At 39.0% G+C, this 21,387-nt stretch overlaps 1 protein-coding gene across 2 annotated transcripts in view; it reads right to left on the bottom strand.

Moving 5' to 3' along the window:
* The window catches only part of galnt18b (UDP-N-acetyl-alpha-D-galactosamine:polypeptide N-acetylgalactosaminyltransferase 18b), a 69,171-nt gene that overhangs the window by 26,689 nt on the left and 21,095 nt on the right, over positions 1-21,387 (bottom strand). For both annotated transcript variants that reach the window (XM_020607565.1, XM_020607557.1), the window contains exons 2-6: positions 15,751-15,946; positions 13,610-13,776; positions 6,427-6,610; positions 3,898-4,095; positions 3,555-3,669 (exon numbers count right to left, since the gene is read on the bottom strand). In XM_020607565.1, the coding sequence (XP_020463221.1) occupies positions 3,555-3,669; positions 3,898-4,095; positions 6,427-6,610; positions 13,610-13,776; positions 15,751-15,946 (860 nt within the window). The remainder of the gene's footprint in view (positions 1-3,554; positions 3,670-3,897; positions 4,096-6,426; positions 6,611-13,609; positions 13,777-15,750; positions 15,947-21,387) is intronic.

Raw genomic sequence — 21,387 nt, forward strand, 5'->3', positions numbered from 1 at the left:
TGTCCCCTCTATAAGATTTGCTTTTTTTCAGTCTTAAATCATTTGTTTGAAATAGGTTATGACAAATTTTGGGGGGAAAAGGCATTAGCTAACTTTCTTGTCCAACACAAGCTGGAAGAACTGTGTCATCATTAAGCCTGACTACAGTGGCATTGCCTTATAAATCATGGATGTCAAAAAAATTAGCCAACTTTCAAGCTGTAATTTCCTGCAACTAAACCACCGAATACATTTAATAAAAATGTGAAACACCTGAAACTGAAAGTGGAATTTTGGACAACAAATGCATGCAGTGTGTGTCCAGCCAGCATGCGATCACTGGTACACCAAACCACAATCACTCGGCCAGGCTTTGTTGGTATGCTGCTTGGGGCACAAATGAGAAGATTTAAAGATGTATTAAAGTGAAATTGATTTCATGTAGCAGAGGCATTTTTTTTCTCAGCTGATAACGGCACAGAACTGTCATTGTGGCTTTGCCATCTGTTAACACACCTTACGCTTTACTGAAAACTTTTTTAGATTAAAATTTTGAACAGCATTTAGATGGCCATATTTTCAACACATGGGACCTCCCAGTCATAGAAGTATGGTCCTATATCTGTGGCAGAAGCAGATAAAAATTTTTGCACTGATTTAGCAGGTGCCACTGCAGTAACTGTGGCTTGTCTATAGAGAAGTAGAATCCTATGCTACATTTATACCTAAAAACGTATATACTGACAACACTTTACAAAGCATAGGGAAATCTTAAAAATAAGTTGTGTTTTAGCCATCAAAATAATAATCTGCATAGGATTTTATAGGAATTTACAGTATAATGCCCTATTAATTTAGCGCAACACACAGTTTTACAGGGTGTTTTATGAAACTGACACCAACAAAAGGGAAATGTGTGTCATTGGGCTTGATGAGATTGCTAGTTCATTGTACATCATATTAGAAATATTCAGCCTCCATTTTGTGACCAAATGTGAACAGAGAGAGCAGTGGTTCATTTCACCGTCACACTACCCAGGACAGCTCTTTCAAGCCTCAGCCAAAGCCTGTGGCTGTTGGCCTGGTTTGAATGTGTCTCTGAGGATCTGTCAGCAGCCGGTCTGTATGCTGGCAGGTGGTCTGCAGGCATGACCAATACGTTGCGGACAGGCAGGCAGACAGACAGACCTTGCTGGGGCACGATGGGACTGCTAATCTGGGGCCACGCCAGAGCCCTTCACTCGTGTAGCTCCCAGCTCCCTGTGTCACCCTCTGCATTGCTGAACTCTAACTACGCTAACCTCCAAGCAAGGGCAAGTTTCTTCAGTTCAACAGAAGCAAGGAAGTAAACAGCACAGAGGTAACGCTGAACTCAGAACTGAAAAACACAGCAGTAAATTACAATGACTCATCAAACTGTTTATATATAGGACTAGGACTCTGGTTTATAAGATATGCAATGAAAATCAATGTGTCCATTTATCATGCAGTCAATGTGACTGTTATCAGGCCCAGGAATTGTAAAAGCATGTAATTTCTAGAGGAAAATTAGTTGCAGGACTAATCAGCCTTCTTTACTGATGATTGCATCTCTGTCATTAGTGAGGATGAATATTTCCACATTTAGCATTCTGTTATAAACGTGTCTAAATTTCCTTCTCACACTAGAATCTAGTGAATGTGCAGCACTGAGAAATAGCTGCTTCTCACTACTGTATTAGTGAACAGGCTGATAGCTGCATTAATGGCCTTTGTACATTACAGTACAGTAGATTTCTACTTTCATTAGCTATCCCTCAGGAGGGTTTTTCTTTCGCTAGCCCATCTGCTTGTGATCCTGCTGCACTAAATGCACATCAAGCAATTTTCAGCTCCCAGTCAGAGCAGATGATGGTGTATAAATTAAGTAGAATCTGTATGAGAAGAATGCAACAGCTACAGCCACAATACAGTATGTCTGTCTGCTCTGAACAATGTTGGTACTGTCTTCACACATTAGGGCTAACAGTAACAATGGCTTTGAGACCTATTTCTCTCACATGTGCTTCAGTGAGCTCACCATGGGATGAAGGTGATCACTGAAGTGAATGACATCCAGCCATCAGAATTAATTAGTATTAAGTAAGTAAATCTACACAAGAGAGAGCATGTCAGTATGTTCTGGACACACTGTGTACTGTTCCTGTCAGTGTTTGTTCTAGATATTGTATTCTTCTTATCCTCAAGAAATCCTATAAAAAGCTAAAAACCAAGAATGAACTGACTTTACTATCACTGCCAGTGTAGCCACAGTCTGATCAAGATTATTCACCTGTCGCATATACTCCAGTTCTTGTCTAAAAGCTATAAAAACGCATCAGCGAACAACACTCTTGACTTACATATGCAGACAATCTAGGGTTTTAGTAACATAATTTGATGGTAAATTTCACAAATAAAAACTTACACATGGTTATTTCATAGTCTATTTCAAATATTTCTATGCTCAATATATTCAAATGTGATTACATTTAGATCAACAAATAATAAAGGGATTTTATTCCTTGCAGACTCTGAAATAGTTGTGTAAATTCAATCATATATTTATTATTGAGGTCATAGTTAAAGGTGGTGTTGTACCGGAGTGTATAGCTCAGTTGTTTACTGTACAACAGAAATTAAATAAGAAAAGTTGAGATAAAAACAAAGGTGGTGGAGAATGGAACTAAATAAAGAACTAAGTTTGTGGCCTTGAGTCAATCTCAAATACCCTGTTCTCCTGCTGTATATACTCACTACCACACAAAGTATAAATCCACACCTGGAAATAGTCCCTAACATATTTACTCCAGTTTGAATTATGTTTGTGAAGGAACTGAAGCACTCAGCTGTTTTAGGAAATTATCAGGTCATATATTGGAAGCTCCAGAATAACTCCTGCTGTAAATAGACTGCTTTTATTGAGATGAGCAGTAAACCTTAATTTTCATCTTTAAAGTAAACAAGGACAAGAAATCCTTGAAAGGCTTAGAATAAATGGAAAATTTTAACATGATGCCTGGCAAACACATTTTTCTGATAAAGACTGTGTGGTATGTTTGAAAGCTCCAGATACTAAACTGACTTTCAGGTGACTGCTTTCTCAGGCATATAGTACTGAGCTTTAATAAGTTGATATCAGTATGTGATGTTGAGTGCCACAGCCTTATTCTCTAGTGCAGATAGACTTTTCTTGAGGTTAAGTACTGTAGCATTCAGCAAATCTACTTTATTATCAAAAGCACTATTTTGACATTTTCCAGAACCTTGACCTTTTTTGAAAATAAACAAGTGGGCTTGACATCCTACATTAGCAAAACCCTGCTCCTCAACATTTACTAATTGCCACCTCACCTCTACACCTTTTTAAACGCACAGACCCCATCACTTAAAGCCAAATGACACCTTTTTAATGAGTTTAGTATTTTACATACAATGAAAAGAGTTAGGTGACCTTGCTCCCAACACCCATTAAGTGTCATTATTATAGTTAATTTTCTACGCGTTACTTGGAGGAACAATGGCCCATGGCCACAGGGAGTGACATCATTACTCACTCTGATGCCCAACTCGACATTCTCTCCCCCGTACACCTCCATCCCCTCATCCAGCAGACCAATCTCCTCAAAGTACAGCCTATCCACAACGAAGCATCCAATCAGGGCTGGGCTCCTGAGGGATTTGAGATGAAGAAGATCAGACTTGTTTGTCTGTTGCTGTTCACAGCACAGGTAATGCTAGTTTGACACAGTTGCTATAGAGACAGCAGGGACAAGAAGAGAAATGTGTGCACAACATATGATGTGTTCATGAATGCTGCATAAATGATCAGGGTTGATATTTGTTTAATTGTATATAAAAACATTTTAGTCATATTATTGGATTCTGGCGTTCACTTACTGGATTGGTGCACTCTTGTTGCCCCTGTGCCACCAGGACTTGGGTGGGTTGAGGTAACGACACCACAGCTCCCAGTCAAATCCCTGGGCAGACAGCGGATACTCTTCAATCTCAAATGTGTCATACTTGATGTTATCAAATGATGGGGAGATTATGCGGGTTCTGTCTTCTTTAATTCTCTGCAGAATGGGTTCAGCCCTTCAAATACGAAGAGAGAAAGTCATTTTACTATGAGTATCTTTGTTTTGACAGGCTTACTTTCTCGAAGGCCTTTGAGATCACGTCTGTCATGAAGGGGCACTTTAAAAACCTATGCCATGAGTTGAATTTAATTCAATTTATTAGTCTAACAAAGCACTATTGCCCACCTGATAAGCTGATGAAAATAGTTTTTTTAATTGAAATATGAGAAGATAAAAATGTTTATTCATTTGCAAACACAATTAAGGGACTCAAAACCTACACAGTGCATTTCCAGTTGACTATATCAGAAAGAGTTCTTGGTGTTTCTATAGTACATGACAACACCTTTTGTTGTTGTTACTAGGGAATTCATTTTAAGATTCACCACAATAATTCATTTTTGGAATTTTCTGTCTTGTTGAGAATGTTAACTATGTGGTTGTATCTAAACAGTAAACAAAACACTGATGGAGCTTATTACCTTCAGATGAAGCAAGGCTAGCTGTTTTCCTTTTTTTTTAGTTTTGTGCTAAGCTAAGTGGCTGCTTGCTGTTGCCTTAAACAGTAGCAAGTAAAGAATCAGTTACTTGTTTTTTAACCATGAAATGGTCATAAAATGTGATCTGGTCTTTATCTAAGTCACAAGTATAGACAGTCCCAGTGTGCATAACACAGACAGTTAAAATGTTTTACCTTTATTAAACACACAAGTTAACATTAGAATTGTTTGGTGGAAAAAGTCAACCATTTGGCCAGCAATAACCTCAAACCAATGCTTCTTTCCTACACCATGTTCAGGAGGTACTTTGGACCGTTCGTCCTCATAGAACTGCTTCAGCTCAGCCATATTCTTAGGACATCTGGTGTGAATGGCTCTTTGAGTTCATTCCACAGCATCTCTATGAGGTCTGCGATTGGCCACTGCAAAAGCTGGATTTTTCTTTGTTGTAGATTTACTTTAATGTTTAGGGTCATTGTTGTGCTGCCCAGGTTCTACTGAACCACCCTGACATTATCCTGTAAGATACCTTGATAAACTTGTGAATTAATTTTTCTCCTTGATGATGGCAAGTTGTCCAGGCCCAGAGGCAGCACCATGATTTACTTATGGTAGACTGTGGTAGACTGATGTTAAGCTTTTAGCTGTTACTCTGGGCATTTTATCTTGTCCATTATCTGACCATTCTGTGCCTAAGCATTGTTCTTTGGAGCCATCTCTGCAGGACAACCACTACTAGATAGAGTAGCCACAGTAGTAATTTGTCTTCATTACAGACAGTTTGTCTAACTTGTAGACTGATGAGTTACTACATTTTTACATAGATTACTTTGAAGGCCTTTCCAGCCTTATGCAAGTCCACAATTCTTGATTGTAAGTCTTCTGAGATTTCTTTTGTGAGTCATGATTCACATGATATGACAATATCAGTGTCAAAATATTTGTGGGTGTGGGTGTGTTTCTTTTTAATACATCATAGCCTCCAGTCTTGTTTCATTGACTAGACGCCAGGTTAGCTATAACGTCTGACTCCAGTTAGTTGTTGATGTCATTAGCCTAGGGGTTCGCATACTTTTTCCAGCTTGCTTTGTGAGACAGTGGTGGAAAGCAGTTAAGTACATTTACTCAAGTACTGAAGTACAATATTGAGGCATCTGTACTTTACTTGACTATTGTCATTTTCTGTTGCTTTGTATTTTGACTTCACTACATTTTAGAGACAAATATTGTACTTTTTACTCCACTACATTTATTTTATAACTTTAGTTACTAGTTGCTTTTCAGAACCGGATTAATACAAAAATACAGTGTAGGTATAAGACCTCACTGAGCAATGCTTAAATTAAGATCTGACGATATTATAAGACATATTTAAATGCGATCATTACAAAGTGTCAAACTCTTGATAAGAAAGTAAAATAGTGTTTCACAAAATGTAGAACTGTTGCTTTAACATGTTCATGTCTGGATCAAGAAAGTATGTACTATTCACACAGTTAAAGTTAGACGTTTATAAAGATTTAAAACCACATCAGCAGAAGTTTGGATATTTTTCAAATTCTCTTGACAGATTTGGGACAGTATACGGGGTTATCTGGTGGAGTGTGAGTACTCTGACAGATTAGCAATAGTTGTGATCTTGTGTGCAGAGTATACTCTGTGCATATCATAGTGTATAAATGACTTTGTCACAGACAGAATGCAATCACTAGAAAAAGAGAAAATCTGTGGTCTTTGTTCTGAAATAAAATCATTTTTTGTAAACCCACACAGAGTGATATGACTCAGAAATCAGCCCTCTTGTGTTGAGCTGTGGACCCTCACGCTGCACATTGCAAGTGACTCACCAACCAACACTGAACTCGACATGTGCATCAAACAGAGCAACAACTGGGGCGGTGGCAGCCCTCCACCCGCTCACTCTTGACCGGATCAGACCCTCCTGTTTGGCATGCCGCACCATTTTAATGAATCCCGGACGATGGCTGTTAGTCTCAGACACAAAATTCTGCAGCTTCTCCTTTAGCTCATCTACAAAACAGACAGACAACACATACATTTTACATGAATACCTGAAGAATTTTTGAAGATCCTGTTTGAGAAAGCTATAAGTGAAAGCTGCTGGCGAGCCAACCTCCACCCACAAGACGTCCTCATGTCCTTCTCTGGTGGGCAGTATTTCATTGATAGGAGGCCAAAGTTCTCATGCTTCACTGCTTTGATCACTGGACCAAAGAGGTAGCAGCTTGAGCCAGCACTGCAGACCTCCATGGGACTTACCAGTCAAAACGGGATATTGCAATATTGAGGAGGAGATAGTGGACATCTGTCTGGTTTAATATTTGGCTTCAAAGTTTACCTCCATTATTACCTGAGCTATATACTGTATGATGAGTCCTACCCTGCCCTCAGTCAGTGCTAAAAAAATGTGCTCTCCCTACAATTTACAAAAGCTAGCAGTATTTGTAGCGGGTGTTCTGATTGTGGTTCAATTATAACATGTAAAAAAAAAAAAAAAAATCTTGAACTGATCAGTTTCTTTAAAAAGAAGCCATGGTTTGGAAACTGCTGTGAAATGTCAGCAAAAGCCAGTGAGTGAGCCAAACTACCATTATATCACAACTCCATACTGTACTATCCATCGACTAAAGCTGAAAGAAATAAAACTTTCATCAGCAGTGTGTTTCATCATCCCACATATAAATCACCTTAGGCTGTGTTCTCACTATTTCACTTTTGAATTTCAAGGGAATGGGGAGCAGTTGCAAGCAGACAGAATGTGGCCGCCTTGAATTCATGGTGTGCCTGGTTTCCTTGGAGGCAGGGTGGGGCAATAGGGAAAAAAATCTGATTCATCAAAACCAGAAACACTGTACAAAGTTCTGTCAGAGACGTAGTACTGTAAATCTGATGATAAGGTGTATAATGAAAATACATAATGAAAAATGTGCACATCATGAGCATTATAAGCATTGTATTTTCATCAAACTGTATAGTCCCACAATGCACTTGGCACAGGAACATATGAACCTGCTCCAACAGTAATTTATTTAAATGTGAACTGTATTCTATAAGTAGTTATTCCAGCAGCTTTATTTTCTCCTACTGCTGAAAAAAGAAATATAGGCAGTTTGTCGTGTTAGTTAATGTTGGCACCTGTTAGAAAACACATCTCACAGCATAGCAATCACTGCAGCTACAACAATATAAAATACAGGAATTATTTTACCTCATATCCCTTTGCCAGCAATCTCTTCAGAGGTTGGGAAAACAGTAATTATCTTGAACCATATGTAGAATTTTAGGATGACTGGCAGCTCTTTCTAATTTTTTGTCTATCATATTTTACTTCTAAAAGTACCGTATGCACAGCAACAGTACTGCAGACATATAGTATTTGCAATGTATAAATGCAGTATATATTGTAAATATAAACTGCCTACAGTATCTTGATTTAATAAAAAGTAAACAAAGTTTAAGGCAAAAATTGTTAAAAACCAGTTAAGAATAGCTTTTTTATTCTTCTTCTGGAATATGACAAAATGGCAGTGTAACACAAATCAGCAATTAAAAACAGTAAACAGTATGTGCCATTATGAATGAGTCATGAATCAGTGCTTTACTGAATAACCACCATTATGAATTTTCATGTCAAGGACAAGTTCTGTGGAGTTTTCTTGTTAGCAGAATTATGTTTACATTCATCGTTTCTTAATAATACAGTGTACTGTGTGTATTCTTGAGGTCTAACAGTTGTGTTTAAAGCATTTTCTTTCTCAAAACATTTTAAGTTGTGCATTGTTACATCAGTGTTTGCCAGCTTGTGGCTTCACTGCCATTGTTCTGCTTTGCGCATTACAGCCACCAGTTGTAGATCATTGCAATGTGTACCTTGTCACCTGCATGGCTATGTGTCCTGGTGCATTAGAATAATGCTCCCACTATATACACCATGCACAACATGGAATTCTTTGGTACATTTATGTTCAGTTTGACTGAATTCCACTCAGAAAAGCCAACAGTAGCCAGTTTTCTTTCTGGTTAACTGCATTCAGCTAACATCCCAAGTGTAAATCTGCTCTTAATTAGGTACCCAGAACTTAAAGCAGAGGGGCTCTGAACCAGGAAGCCAGGGCTGAGAAACAGTCACTTGTACTAATTTACGTTTTAGTGTACATAGTAGAAATAATTCTGTACTCTTAATTCTAGCTAAAGGAAAACTACTGAAGTTACTCATTTGATTTTCGGGATCTAAACAAATTTTTTAACCCATCAAAAAATAAGACATTCAGGTCTGTGTGAACTGTAAATAAGAATGATGTGTTTTGCCTCGTAACAAATCATAATAAAGGATTCATTACACCAGGAATGGCTGATGGCCAAAGTCATAAGCCTGCTGAAGCTCAGATGGAAACCAATGAATTTTAGGATGGAGTTGGACTGGAACAAGCAAACAAATTTCTAACATTACAGTGCAGTCATGCAGCAAATCCAGTTACATTCTAAATGTAACAAGAAAATACGTTTTTTCTTTCTTTCAGAAGATAAAAGGCAAATCTCTGTTATCCTCAGTGCTATCCATATTCAGGACAGTGTATAACTAAAGACACCAGGCTTTCTTTATTCATAACAACAAGTCTTTCAAATATGATGTGGCACAGCTGCTCTTTAAGAGTGCAGAGAAGTGAATTATGACAATGTCATATGCGCAGTTCTGTGTATAACCAGGCAAGGGATATTTGATTGATGAACAGGATTTTCATAACTGTCTCCTTTCTTCTATGGCCTGTTGCTGCTTCATCACAGAACATTAACATGTCTGAACTGAGACTGAATGGATGAATTTTGACTTCACATGCTTGGAGGTTGAAAGAAAAACGTGGACATGAGAGTTTCCCTTAAAGAGCTCAGGTGAATACTGCACAGAATTAGAGCATCATAACAAGGTCCAGTCTTTCTAGTATAGTTGCTAGAGAAATCCCTGATGTAACAATCCTAAATTTATCTTATACTTCATGCCAAATCGAACTTCGTATGGAAACTCACATAGAGATAGAACCTACAGTAGACTCTGCTTCATAGTGAGTTGTAAAAACACGTTGATCTACAACATGTCAAGATGTTCTGCTGGGTACAGACTCAGGAAAATGAACCTCATGTAAATAAACCCAAATGAAAAGATTAAAATAAACTAAAGATTAAAAATCTTTATCTAGGTCTTGAATATTGCATGTTCTCTTCATGCATACCATTTATCACTACTCAGGAGTTAACTGCTGGCACAGCAGATGCCAAATCGGTATGGATACAGGTCTCACAGTTGCCGTGTATGTGGCAGTTTCTCACTACACAACTCTTTTGTGAAAAATCTGTCTTTATAATATCTGACTGATCCTTGTCCTTCCTTCACAATTCAGCCAGACTTATATCAAATCCTGAGTTCACTGATAGTTCATTAAAAACATTCTGAACACATGTAGCTGAAGTTCCAGTAAAAAATGTGCACTGCTTGTATTTTATAGCTGACAATAGTGTAAACTCAGCTTTGTTGGTTTTGGCTGATATCATCCCAGGTTTTATGTGCCCTACAGCTTTGACTGCCTAGACCTGCAGTCACTGCTTTGGAGATATCCAACTAGTTTCAAACAGTTGCTCGCTGCACACCTGAGGTGCCAAATGAATCAACATTATGTCTCTCCACTCACACTCACAGTGGTGCACATTGCTGACCACAGGATCTGTCAGCAACAAACTGTCAAGTGTTGTAAATACTGTGACTAAAAAAAAGAAAGAAAAAAGGAAACCAAGTCGATTAACTGAAAGAAAAATAACTGGCAACATTTTAATAACGGATAACAGACAGGTGCAGCCCTAATCTCAACAAGATTAACTATTTAAATAAAGAGTAGTTAACCAAGTAAAATATTCAACTCTTTGTTTGATGGGTACACAAATTAACCCTCACATATAGGATGACAGGGAGAGATTTCCTGACAGCTAGACACCACAAGAATCGGATAGAGATGTTGCTACGGACTTCTTTAAATCATATTTCATTATTTTTGCTGTCTACATTTTGCTCATCACAAAATCCTTCACCCTCACATACATACATATACAAAACTCTTTGGTATTATCATTTAAGTAAAAGTATGGAATCATAAGTCCTGGCTGACAGCCTGTCTAATGAGTGAGCCTTCTCAAAACCCTGTGCTTACACAGACAAGCTTTTCTTGGACCACAGCTTGGGACATTATCCAATTAAGGAGGAATCAGCTAGGTCAATTTGCCCTTCTCTCTCTTGATGGCTGCATGTTCTCCTGCATGCTAATGCCTCTCAGAGGTGAAGTGTGACAGTGGCGGGTGACTAATGTAAAGCTGTGGATGTCTGGGAGGTTAGCTGTGAACGATGACCCTTTCAACAATCTCTGCAGTATTGAGGGTCAGTAGGCTAATGACATTTAGCACAGATAAGATTCACAGTCATGGTAATAATGATAACACCAGCCCTATCAGACGGTGTGTGACTGAGTGCTCAAGCAAACTGGGTGAAATGCCATCAGCAAAATGTCAGCGCGTGACTTGGGTCCCTGAAGGATCTAACAGTGACTGCTCCCTCGCTCTCAGTTAGGTGATGAAATATGAATATGTGTGAAACCTGCTGTTCTAGGAGGAGTGGGAACAAACTTTTGGATTTTCATCTTTACATGGTTTAACAAAGCTTTCGATATGTTAAACTTTCTGGCCAATAATTACCTGAGGGAGAGTGATAATTCTTTTTCCAATGTATTGGGAAGTTAGAGAGACATACCACAGTGATCCATCTTTTCCAGCCAGCTACAGGCCAGGCTACATATTTTGCATTATTGACTTGATAAACATCCCTCCCAGTGCCAGTATTTCCCATGTTGATTGCCTCTAATAGCTATCTCAGTCCTTTTTACAAGTGACACAGCCCATTTGAGTGCATTGCCTATAAATGACCTTGGTACAATATTATTGCCTTTTTATAGCCTATGTTCTGCCTTTGTAATGTAGTTGGGTCTTACATGGTAAATTACCAGGTCCACTTTTCACAGGTGACTTAATTCTTATGCTTTGTAGGCTAAAGTGATCAGTGATCTCACTCAGTCATCTCAGTAATAACAAGTGAACAGAGTTCTTCTGTTACACAGTCAGTATATAGTGGATATCTTTAGACCTGACGCTGTTTACCCAACATCCAGCACATACAGATGTAAAAATTAGGGTTGCAAATGCAGACTAGATAGGTACAAACACTTCATCACCTTGCTGGATTGTTATCTGGCTCAGGGCAAATTTTCTGGCTTTGCAGCTAATTACTGTTATTCATTGGCTAAATCCAGTAAACATAGCCCCTAATTAAACAATAAGGGAGCCTGGAGGCATTAGAGGAGTAGTACATATCACAGATACAGATTTGTCCACACACAAGGCAATGATATGTAAACTAGAGGCTTCCTTTTGAAGCCTCATTATCATTGTCAGAAAAGTATTTTCTAAAATGTTTTCCAGCTCACAGTTTGCTAACAGTGGCTCATACTCTTCATGCTTCCAGATTCTGACCATACAAATCACTCGGATGTTCCACACTCTTCCATGTTTTTGGGCAACAAAGAACAAGCACTAGTGCTGAGCTGTGGATCTCCACTACACATGAATGGGATCAAATAAAAATATCCTACTGTGTGGCTCTTCTAGGCTTAATAACACTACATCAAATGGATCAGATTCTGATAATAAACAGTCATTTCACAGCCTGTGATGCTCAGAAAAAGGTATTCACTATTTTAAAGCTTCTCCCTTTCCAAAGATGAGAAAAATGCTTTTTGGGTCTGTGTGAGTCTCGGCACGCCACTATGCCAAAATTGTTTCACTGCTCAGTGTCATTCCTGGGGGTTTGGTATATACAGTTTGCAGTAACAATGGTGACAGGTGTACCATTTGAAATACTTAGCAATTTTACTAGTGCTCCCAAGTGAGCAAGTAGCTCGCACATTGGCAAACACTGTGTAGATAAGCGACCTGCACTTTTTCCAAAAATCTACATGATGCTGTGCCAAGCAGCACAACATTTTTGTTTTTACCTGTAAACCAGAGGCCAGGGCTTGAAAAAGAGAGTTCACAGGAAGTACAACAAAGATGTTTACCTCCACAGCAGGTATCCACTAAACATATTGGCTCACCATTGCTTCTTTATTGACAGATTCTGACAAAGCCCTGCGCAGCCAGCAGGAACATTTCACCATCATTTGTATAAAGTTAAATTGTATTCAATTTTGAAACCCTCTTCTTTGGTCACTTTTCAGGCCAGCCTAGCATTGCCTAGAATCCCACAATGCCTTGCAAAACAATTTGCTCATGTCCCAGTGGGGAACTGCGCTCAGTGGGTCTTTGCCATAAGGCTGCACAGTGGGAGGAGCTATTTTTGGTGCTCCTGGTGTCCCATTTTAACCATAGAAAATGTTATGTGACTCATAGTAGAAGCAGTTTTATGGCATGGATCCACATGAAACTCTCCTGCTTTGATCATCAGTCTAAAACTTATCAAAACTGTAGCATTTAGACCCGTTCAGCATCCAAAAATGATGCACGAATCATGATTTCCTGAAACAAACTGAAAACGGGAGACCATAACACCGAGAGCATCATTATATCATTTGGGATAATCCTGGGTTTCCACGTTACTTAATGCTCAGTAACATTAAAGGTAACATTCAAGGAAAGCACTGATAGCATCCATAATACAAAGACGCTGTTTAAACAATTCTTACACTTTTGTGCTTGTGTTTTTGGTTTTAGAAAGGCAACAAGCAGGGTACCACCTTCCAAATGCCAAGTATTGCTTTTACCAGAGTCCCATGCACATACCTTCAACATGCTGAAAAATCCACAGCTCGACAGGCCTGTCATGTCTACAGTTTCTAAGCTATAGGTAGACAAACATTGCCTGGAGAAGGGTCTAGCTAATGTTCAGTAGCGGTTCAATTATAAAACAATGCTGCTTACTGTTATTGCTGTTGTCATCCACCAAGATTATCTCTTTGAGGAGGTGGGAGGGCGTCCTGTTGATGGCAGAGTGAATGGACCGCAGGATGACAGACAAGGCTTCATTCACAAAAATGAACACAATGCTCACTTGAGGAAGGTTTAAAGGATAAGTGATGTTTCTGCACCTGCAGAGGACAAATAACAGATCATTGGTAAGGCAACAATTAGATCTGCATCTTGTCTAAATGATAACAGATAAATTTGACATTGATTCCTATAGAGTAGAGTAATGTCGATTTCATGCCAACCCAGCTACTTGGCAGGCTGCAACAGGACCCTATTTTCATGAATCAAGGTACAACTGTAGGCACTGGCATCAGTTCATGGCCAGTAGTTGTTTTTGAAATTTAATGATCAGAGTGCTCCTGCAGTGGTGGTGCACCTGCAATGCATTTATAAAAGGGATCGGTTGAGGGAGGAATACATGAATGTTTGTGTGGTATGGTCTGACTTCAATCAAGCTCATCCTTTTCCCTAAAACATGTTTCCTGCTACCACATGCTGACATTTTCATTGTGAACAGGGAGTCCAGCCTTTTCTCCAAAGTAGAAGCCATTGCCTATTATCAGAAAATGCAGAGACAGCAAGCCATAAAAATATGCCCATAAAGCTGCAGTTAATGCTTGGATTAAGGTTTTTTTGAAATCGAAATCCTGAACATAAAGCTTTCTATGTGTAATGACACAAATTCATTAAAAAACAATTATTCCCTCAGATGGATTTTGGTAGTAGACTGTTGCAAACTCCAGTTAATGACCCTCTTGACATGACCATTTAATTTAGTGTAAGAGTGAGTTGCTCGGGGATTGTGATATCTTACTTGCTCTACCAATTTAACAAAATCACATCACTGGTACCACATCATGCTGTTCATTACTCTCAAGAGCCCATTGTATTTACAGAAAGGCACAGTCAGGGATCTACGTCTGGCAAATGTGTTGAGAACACACGGATACACAGTGTCTATGAATATTGTATCCCCTTGAACGGTGTTGGCTGAGAGTACAGAGCCAGTATTAGTGGGAATATATGGTCTGAAGGGAGTTCAGTGATGGGCAGTGGAGAAAATTCCCTGAAGTTCTTGTATGAATTGTGTGACACCATGATGTCACCAAATTGTTGTTTTTTTCACCATTATTGGACAAATGAGTTCAACCGCTGATCGTGATAAAGTTAAGGAGCATTGCTGATTTTTGCTGTCATTTTTTTCTCATATCATGAAATTTGGTAAGTTCAGACTTAATTGACAAAGTGACTAAATGACATACAGTGATTAATATCTATCTATCTATATATATATATAGAGAGAGTATATAAGATGCCACAATAATTTGAAATAAGATATTGACATTAAAACCTGTTCGCATACACCATTTTGGAATCTCAGGATTTGATACTTACAGACTGGCAAATGATGCGTTATTCACAGCAGCTATGATCATCTCATTTGCAACAAAAGCACCAAACGCTTTTAGGAAGAAGGAAGACATCCATGCCTGATGATCATCTTTAAGAAGTGAGATTTCACAGCTCAGCTTTTAGCCTACTTAATTCAACAAAGGTTGGTTCATTTTGCTGGGAACTGGGGTTATCATAAGTTAATGTGGACCATTACTGCTCGGTGTGGGGTGACCTCTGAACACAGAAGCACTGTCATTTTTGGGGATGGTGCTGCCAAGTTCTTCGACAGTAGCTCTATGAATAATATGTTAAATATATTCACTGGCTTTTGCTGTACCTTGGTAGACAACATCCAAGTGACATAATATATACAGTATATAAGTATTTTTAGGATGGAAATGGCACATGAAATGTTTTGTACCTTTATGTAAAAAAACAATGTGTGTCACTTTCAACAGATTTTTGATAAATAGATTGCACTGTGTGTTAAACAAGACATTATTAGTTGTTTCTGTGTAAAGACAAGTTAGGAGAAGAAATTGCTTACAACACAAACTGCCACTTTGCACAAAAATTAGGCACAATTCAATCTGAAACTGTAATTCAGTTTGTCAGAACACAGTGAAATAAATAATTTTCTCAAGGAGAGGATACTAGTGTAAGGTGCTAGCATATAAAACTGTCAAAGTCAATCTTACCCATCAGGCCTGAGGTCCGGAATTGTCCTGTCTAAAGGGAGGCGATCACTGAGGTAGCCGTTATAACCATAGTACTGGAACATCTTCAGTGCCACCCGCCGGGTATCCGGGCTGAGCTCCTGACCCCAGTGAGCGAACAGCGATGAGTCAGAGAATGATGTGTCTGCTTGGCCATCCTCTTCCCTCCCTGGAGTCTCTAAGAGGCACAGGAAGGGAAGTAACATGATTATTTGTCTAGGCTAAAACTTGTCAAACGACCAGTAAGGTTGTGTGTCAAGTGACATTTAAGGAATGTGTTAAAAACGATGGTGCTGATATAATTACTGTCATAAATGCTGTTTCTCTTGTGCTGTAATGTTTATTAGCAGGTGAAAGGTAGTCTGCTGTTTAAAGAAACTGACTGGCTGTCCTTCAACAGCCAAAGCAGGAGTTCACACACATGACAACAAGCTCCAGTGTCCTCAAACAAAAGATTCAGTCCCTACCACCAGCCAGCTGCTATGTAGCTGACTTTGCTCTTTGACCTACACAGAGAGGAGAAAGTAAAACTAATTTCCCTAGATGTTTCACTTGAGTAAGACATGCAATTTTCCTTAAATAATTAATCAAGTGGTAATGTGCAATCATTTCTGGTATAAATGAAGCTTATAGGGAAACTCCATTTGTATTTAAATGGCTGGAAAATGAAGGGCTCAAAATGAGAACAGGCCTGACTCATTTTATAGCTAAAGAGCACAGAGCAGACACATTTAACAAACACACATTCAGTGTGACAAACAGTGGAGTACTTTTTGTAGTCTTTGATGATAGACTCAGTTAATGTCCACACTCCATAAAAACAGGTGGCATCTATTAAAAATTCTGAAATGCTTCCAAGAGATTTTAATGCACTTCAGAGGCAAAATTCTGAGTGTGCTTAACAGTCAGGATGCTTTACCCACAAACCCGTGGGTTAAAAATACAGTAGGTAAAGATGCTAAAAAATGAAGTAATATCAACTTGAGTATACAATAAACCTTCCCATAACTGTGTTTGCATGATAATGGTGTCTGGCTCTGAAATCTAAGTGTAGCCTTATTTTGCACAAAAAAATAAAAAATGTAAACAGTGCAAACACGCTGCTGGGTTTCTCATTTGATACAGCAATTTCATTGAGTCCTAGTACCTGTAGGGACATTATGCATGGATTCAATAATGTCACAGTCAGATCTGAATATTGCAGAGCTTTGGTGTTATTGAACAGCACTTTGATTATTTATGATCTTTTGAAAACATGGTGGTGAAGGTGAGAGATTGGTAGTAACCTCATGAAGTTGAGAAAGTCATTTTGCATTCACTGAGATTTGTGAAGGATGTAAACTGTACGATGAGTTGCCTCAGTGTAATATATAGAAACACTATATAGAAAAGAGCTTAAATACTGTATATATAACCCATGCTACTTCAAAACTGATAAAAAAGGTCAGAAGATTATCAAAATATTCATTTACCTCACTGAGAAGAACTGAGTGAAACTGAATTCCATGGCATAGATTATAATGGCTTATTGTTAATTAAAATATTTTAATTGACAGGAAATGAAAACTGGTTCTGTTATCATCTGTTAATAATGTCATTAAAAGCAATGGCCTCAGTACCCTGCAGCATATTGAACCTATTAAAAAAAGCAACCGATTACATTGCTACTGACAGAGTCAGGATATCAGAAATAATTCACAACCTGTGAGATGTAAACTGGTTTGGTTTTCTTTTTCAGTGGAAAATGGAATGCTGGCTAGAAGAGTAACAAGGAGGATTTTTGTAATTTTCTCTATTACTATTATTTGTCATATACTGCTCAGGTGTTTACTGCTGTTGTTGTTGAAACTGTTTTAAATTGTCTTTTAAGCTTCAGAATAACAGTAGGATAAAGATGAATGAACACTTTAGGCAACTATTTGAAGACTAAGATCTCAGACAAAATGAAATAATGGCAAATCCGCAAATACCCACAAAATTACTGTGTGAAGAGGACAAACGTTTTGAGCCCTTGGTGAAACCATGTACAAACGACAAGGATAAATGTGTGTGGCCTGGTATTATTCATGTTGTGGGGACACATATACATGTTAACATAGTTTTGGAGATTTAAAAAGTTCTTATGAGGACAAAACGAAAGTCCCCCAACATAAATCATTACATCGTTGAGTGATGAATCGGTTTAAGGTTAGGTGTTAGGCAAGTAGCCTGTATGGTTAAGGTTGGTGTAAGTCTCCAGGAAATGAATGTAAGTCTAAGCCATGTCCCCTGAAGTCATGGAAACACTGTGTGTGTGTTTTAAGCAGACTGGGAAAGGTTAATATTCATAAGCACATTGTTTTAACATACAAGTGACAAACCATATCAGTCAAGTAAAGACTAAGACAACAATATGGAGGCAGGTGTGAAGGGATAACATTGTGAAACAAAACAAAAAAGCCTCTGAAAAGACAGGAACCTAAAATAAATGTATCTGTTGTACTGTACCAGTGGTTACACAGTAAATTTAAAAGAGAGTAGGCCTCTTACATATTTGGCTATTAGGATATTTACCTCAACATGGTGTCACTGGATCCCAAAACCTCTTTCAGTAGCCTCTACACATTTCATGATATCAACTTTCACTACAAATTTACACTAGTTAAATATTCTTTACAGAAATGAAATTAAAAGCTCTAAGAACACACCACACATGAGTTACATGCTCAGCACCAAAGAGCAGTTAGCTGGAGCTTTTATTAGCTAAACTGACAGATACTTTCCTGGGGAGTGGGTAAACACAAAAACAAAAGTGAAAGAAAACAAATTGTGGGCTTAAATTCTCCAGGATGTCAGAACAACTCCAATTGAATGAAAAACGCACTTTGGAATGTGGGGATAAATTTCAGCATTAGTACAGAAAAGAAATAGAGCTAAAAGGAGGAGTGGGTTGCTTGTATTCACACTGTCATTTCTACATGGGACTGACAATGACCTGGTAACAACCTGCCATACTTTGTTTACTCCAGGCTGAAGTTAAGCCGTCAAGTCGACCTGTATTTAATCCTACTGGATTACTAGTTGGACAGGGGATGGTTATCTTACTTTAGCACAAAGACTAGAGAGCTAGCCTGTCTCTCTTCATAAATCAAATTTGCCTCCCAGGACCTCTAAAGCTCTGTTTAATAGATTATAGAGAAAACTATTCTGTATCCATCCATCCATTAGCTACAGGCCTATCATTTATCTTGTGAAGGGTCAGAGTCAATCCCAGCTGACAGTGGGTGAGAGGAGGGGTAGCTCCACCCTGGACAGGTCGCCAGTCTATCACAGAGCAAGCTGTGGCAATTATGAAATACCTGAGTGACCAAAGTCTCTTACATTTACAGTACCAATGTGGTATAGCAGGCTTATGTGCATACACAGTTATCCATCTTTTACACTCCCCAGTGACATAGCTGTAATATCTAAGTTGAGAGAACAGTGCACAGTATGAGCCGGAGGCAGAACAATTTCAAGTCCTCACATTCAAGACACAGCTGTTAAAATTTCACTGCTGTGAAGCAAAGGGAAAGTGGCTCAGCTCTAGATAAGACAACACAGGATAAAAGTTCTGAAAGTCTTTCAGTCCTGGTAAGTAAACCTAAAGGCCCATTCATCTGACTGCTCATGGCGTTGATTAATTAGGCCGACAGAGCCCGAGTTTCCACAGTGGTTCATCCTTAAAACAGCAGGTTAGTGTTATTTGGACAGAGTACAGACCTGGGCAAGCTACTCTGTTCACTATGTTGTTTTAGTGATGTAGATAACAGTAGGTGTCTGACAAACACGCACAACTTCTCATGGTTCAAATAAATAAAACTGTTTCACAGTATGTCATATGGCATTTTTTTATCAAGCATGTCATGTCACTTGGAGAATGATTTCCTCTTGAGTAAACATTCAGTCAACTAATCTTGATGCTAACTTAAGTAAAGCACTACCAAACACCTGAGGCAAAAACTAGTCTCTCTCTCTCTCTCCGTCTCTTTGTGTGTGTGTGTGTGTGTGCATGTGTGTGTGTAGACACAGGAAGTATTCCCTAAGCTTCCCAACACCACTCCAGGCGTGTGTGGAGTGCAGCACTCAGTGTGCTATCATTGCGTGCACAGCAAGACAACTGAGTTATACTATAGCTGTCTGCTCCCATAGTCACGGAGGAGAGAGGCAGGAGAAGAGAAAAACACATACGTGTTCATACTCGCCATTAACACAGACAAAAACAAAAATCTCTGGAGAACAAACTCAAAACACTTAGATTCGTCACTGAAAAGGAAGAGTAAACCTCGAGGTCTTACATGAACTTACTTTTCAGACACAGAGCAGCACATGTTACATTATTAAACTGGATAGTTCCCAGTGATGAAACTTTCTCACAATGCACACAGATTTTTATCATATTAAAGTTATTCAGCCACCATGCCTGTGGAGAGGAAAAGGATTTGAATTTCAAACAAATCATCATCAGTTTTGACAATTGAGAGATAACTCTTTCCATGCAACATTAACTTATGGCAGTACAGATGTAGAGTTTTGATAAATATGCTGTAGGTCTGCATTTATTTTTTTAAGCCTGATTCTCCAAGGAAGGGGGAAACATTTGGCTGCTGATTAAGTGAAAATCCATAAATGGGTAAACTCTTGTTCAAGAGAGCGTTACTGGAAACCAAATTCTGCAGATGCTGAAGTGAGAACATTCTTAACTGAAGGGAAAAGGAAAGGTTTAATTATTTATCTTATTCCATCAAGGGTACAGTTCTTCCATTTGTGTTCTGTTTTAGCAATTTTCTGGTGACAAAATAGATGAAAATTTGATTTGTGTTGTCCATATATAAATTCAGTATGTAAGAGTGCTGTTGGTATGCAGGTGATAACAGGCAATGTGCTTCTTTTGGGGGGAGCCAATCCCAAGCCGGCATCAGGCGAAAGGCCCTGGTCAGGCTGCTGGTCCATCGCAGGGCCAACACGCAGATGAACAACCACACACACACATTCACTCCTATGGGCAATTTAGAGTCACCAGTCAACTTAAGTCACATGTCTTTGGACAGTGGGAGGAAGCCGGAGTACCCGGAGAGAACCCACGCAAGCACGGGGAGAAAGGTCGCGAACCCGGAACCTTCTCACTGTGAGGCAATGGTGCTACCCACCGTGTCACTGTGCTGCCCAATAAAGTATGTGTTTTTGTGTATGTGTATGTCTTTTATTCCTTCCTTCAAGCTCGGGTCCTCTACCAGAGGCCTTGGAGCTTGAGGGTCCTGCGCAGTATCTTAGCTATTCCTAGCACTGCACTCTTCTGGACAGAGATCTTCAATGTTGTTCCTGGGATCTGTTGGCCCTCTCCCAGTTTGGGGGTCACAGCCCCCAGTGTTCCTATTACCACGGGGACCACTTGTGCCTTCACCTTCCACATCTTTTCTAGCTCTTCTTTCAGCCCTTGGTATTTCTTGAGCTTCTCGTGTTCCTTCTTCCTGATGTTGCTATCGCTTGGGATTGCTACATCTATCACTACGGCCTTCTTCTTCTGTTTGTCCACCACTACTATGTCCGGTTGGTTGGCCATTACCAGTTTGTCAGTTTGTCAGTTTGTATCTGGAAGTC

The sequence above is a fragment of the Monopterus albus genome, unplaced genomic scaffold (assembly GCF_001952655.1).
Source record: "Monopterus albus unplaced genomic scaffold, M_albus_1.0 scaffold4.1, whole genome shotgun sequence".
Lineage (NCBI taxonomy): Eukaryota > Metazoa > Chordata > Actinopteri > Synbranchiformes > Synbranchidae > Monopterus > Monopterus albus.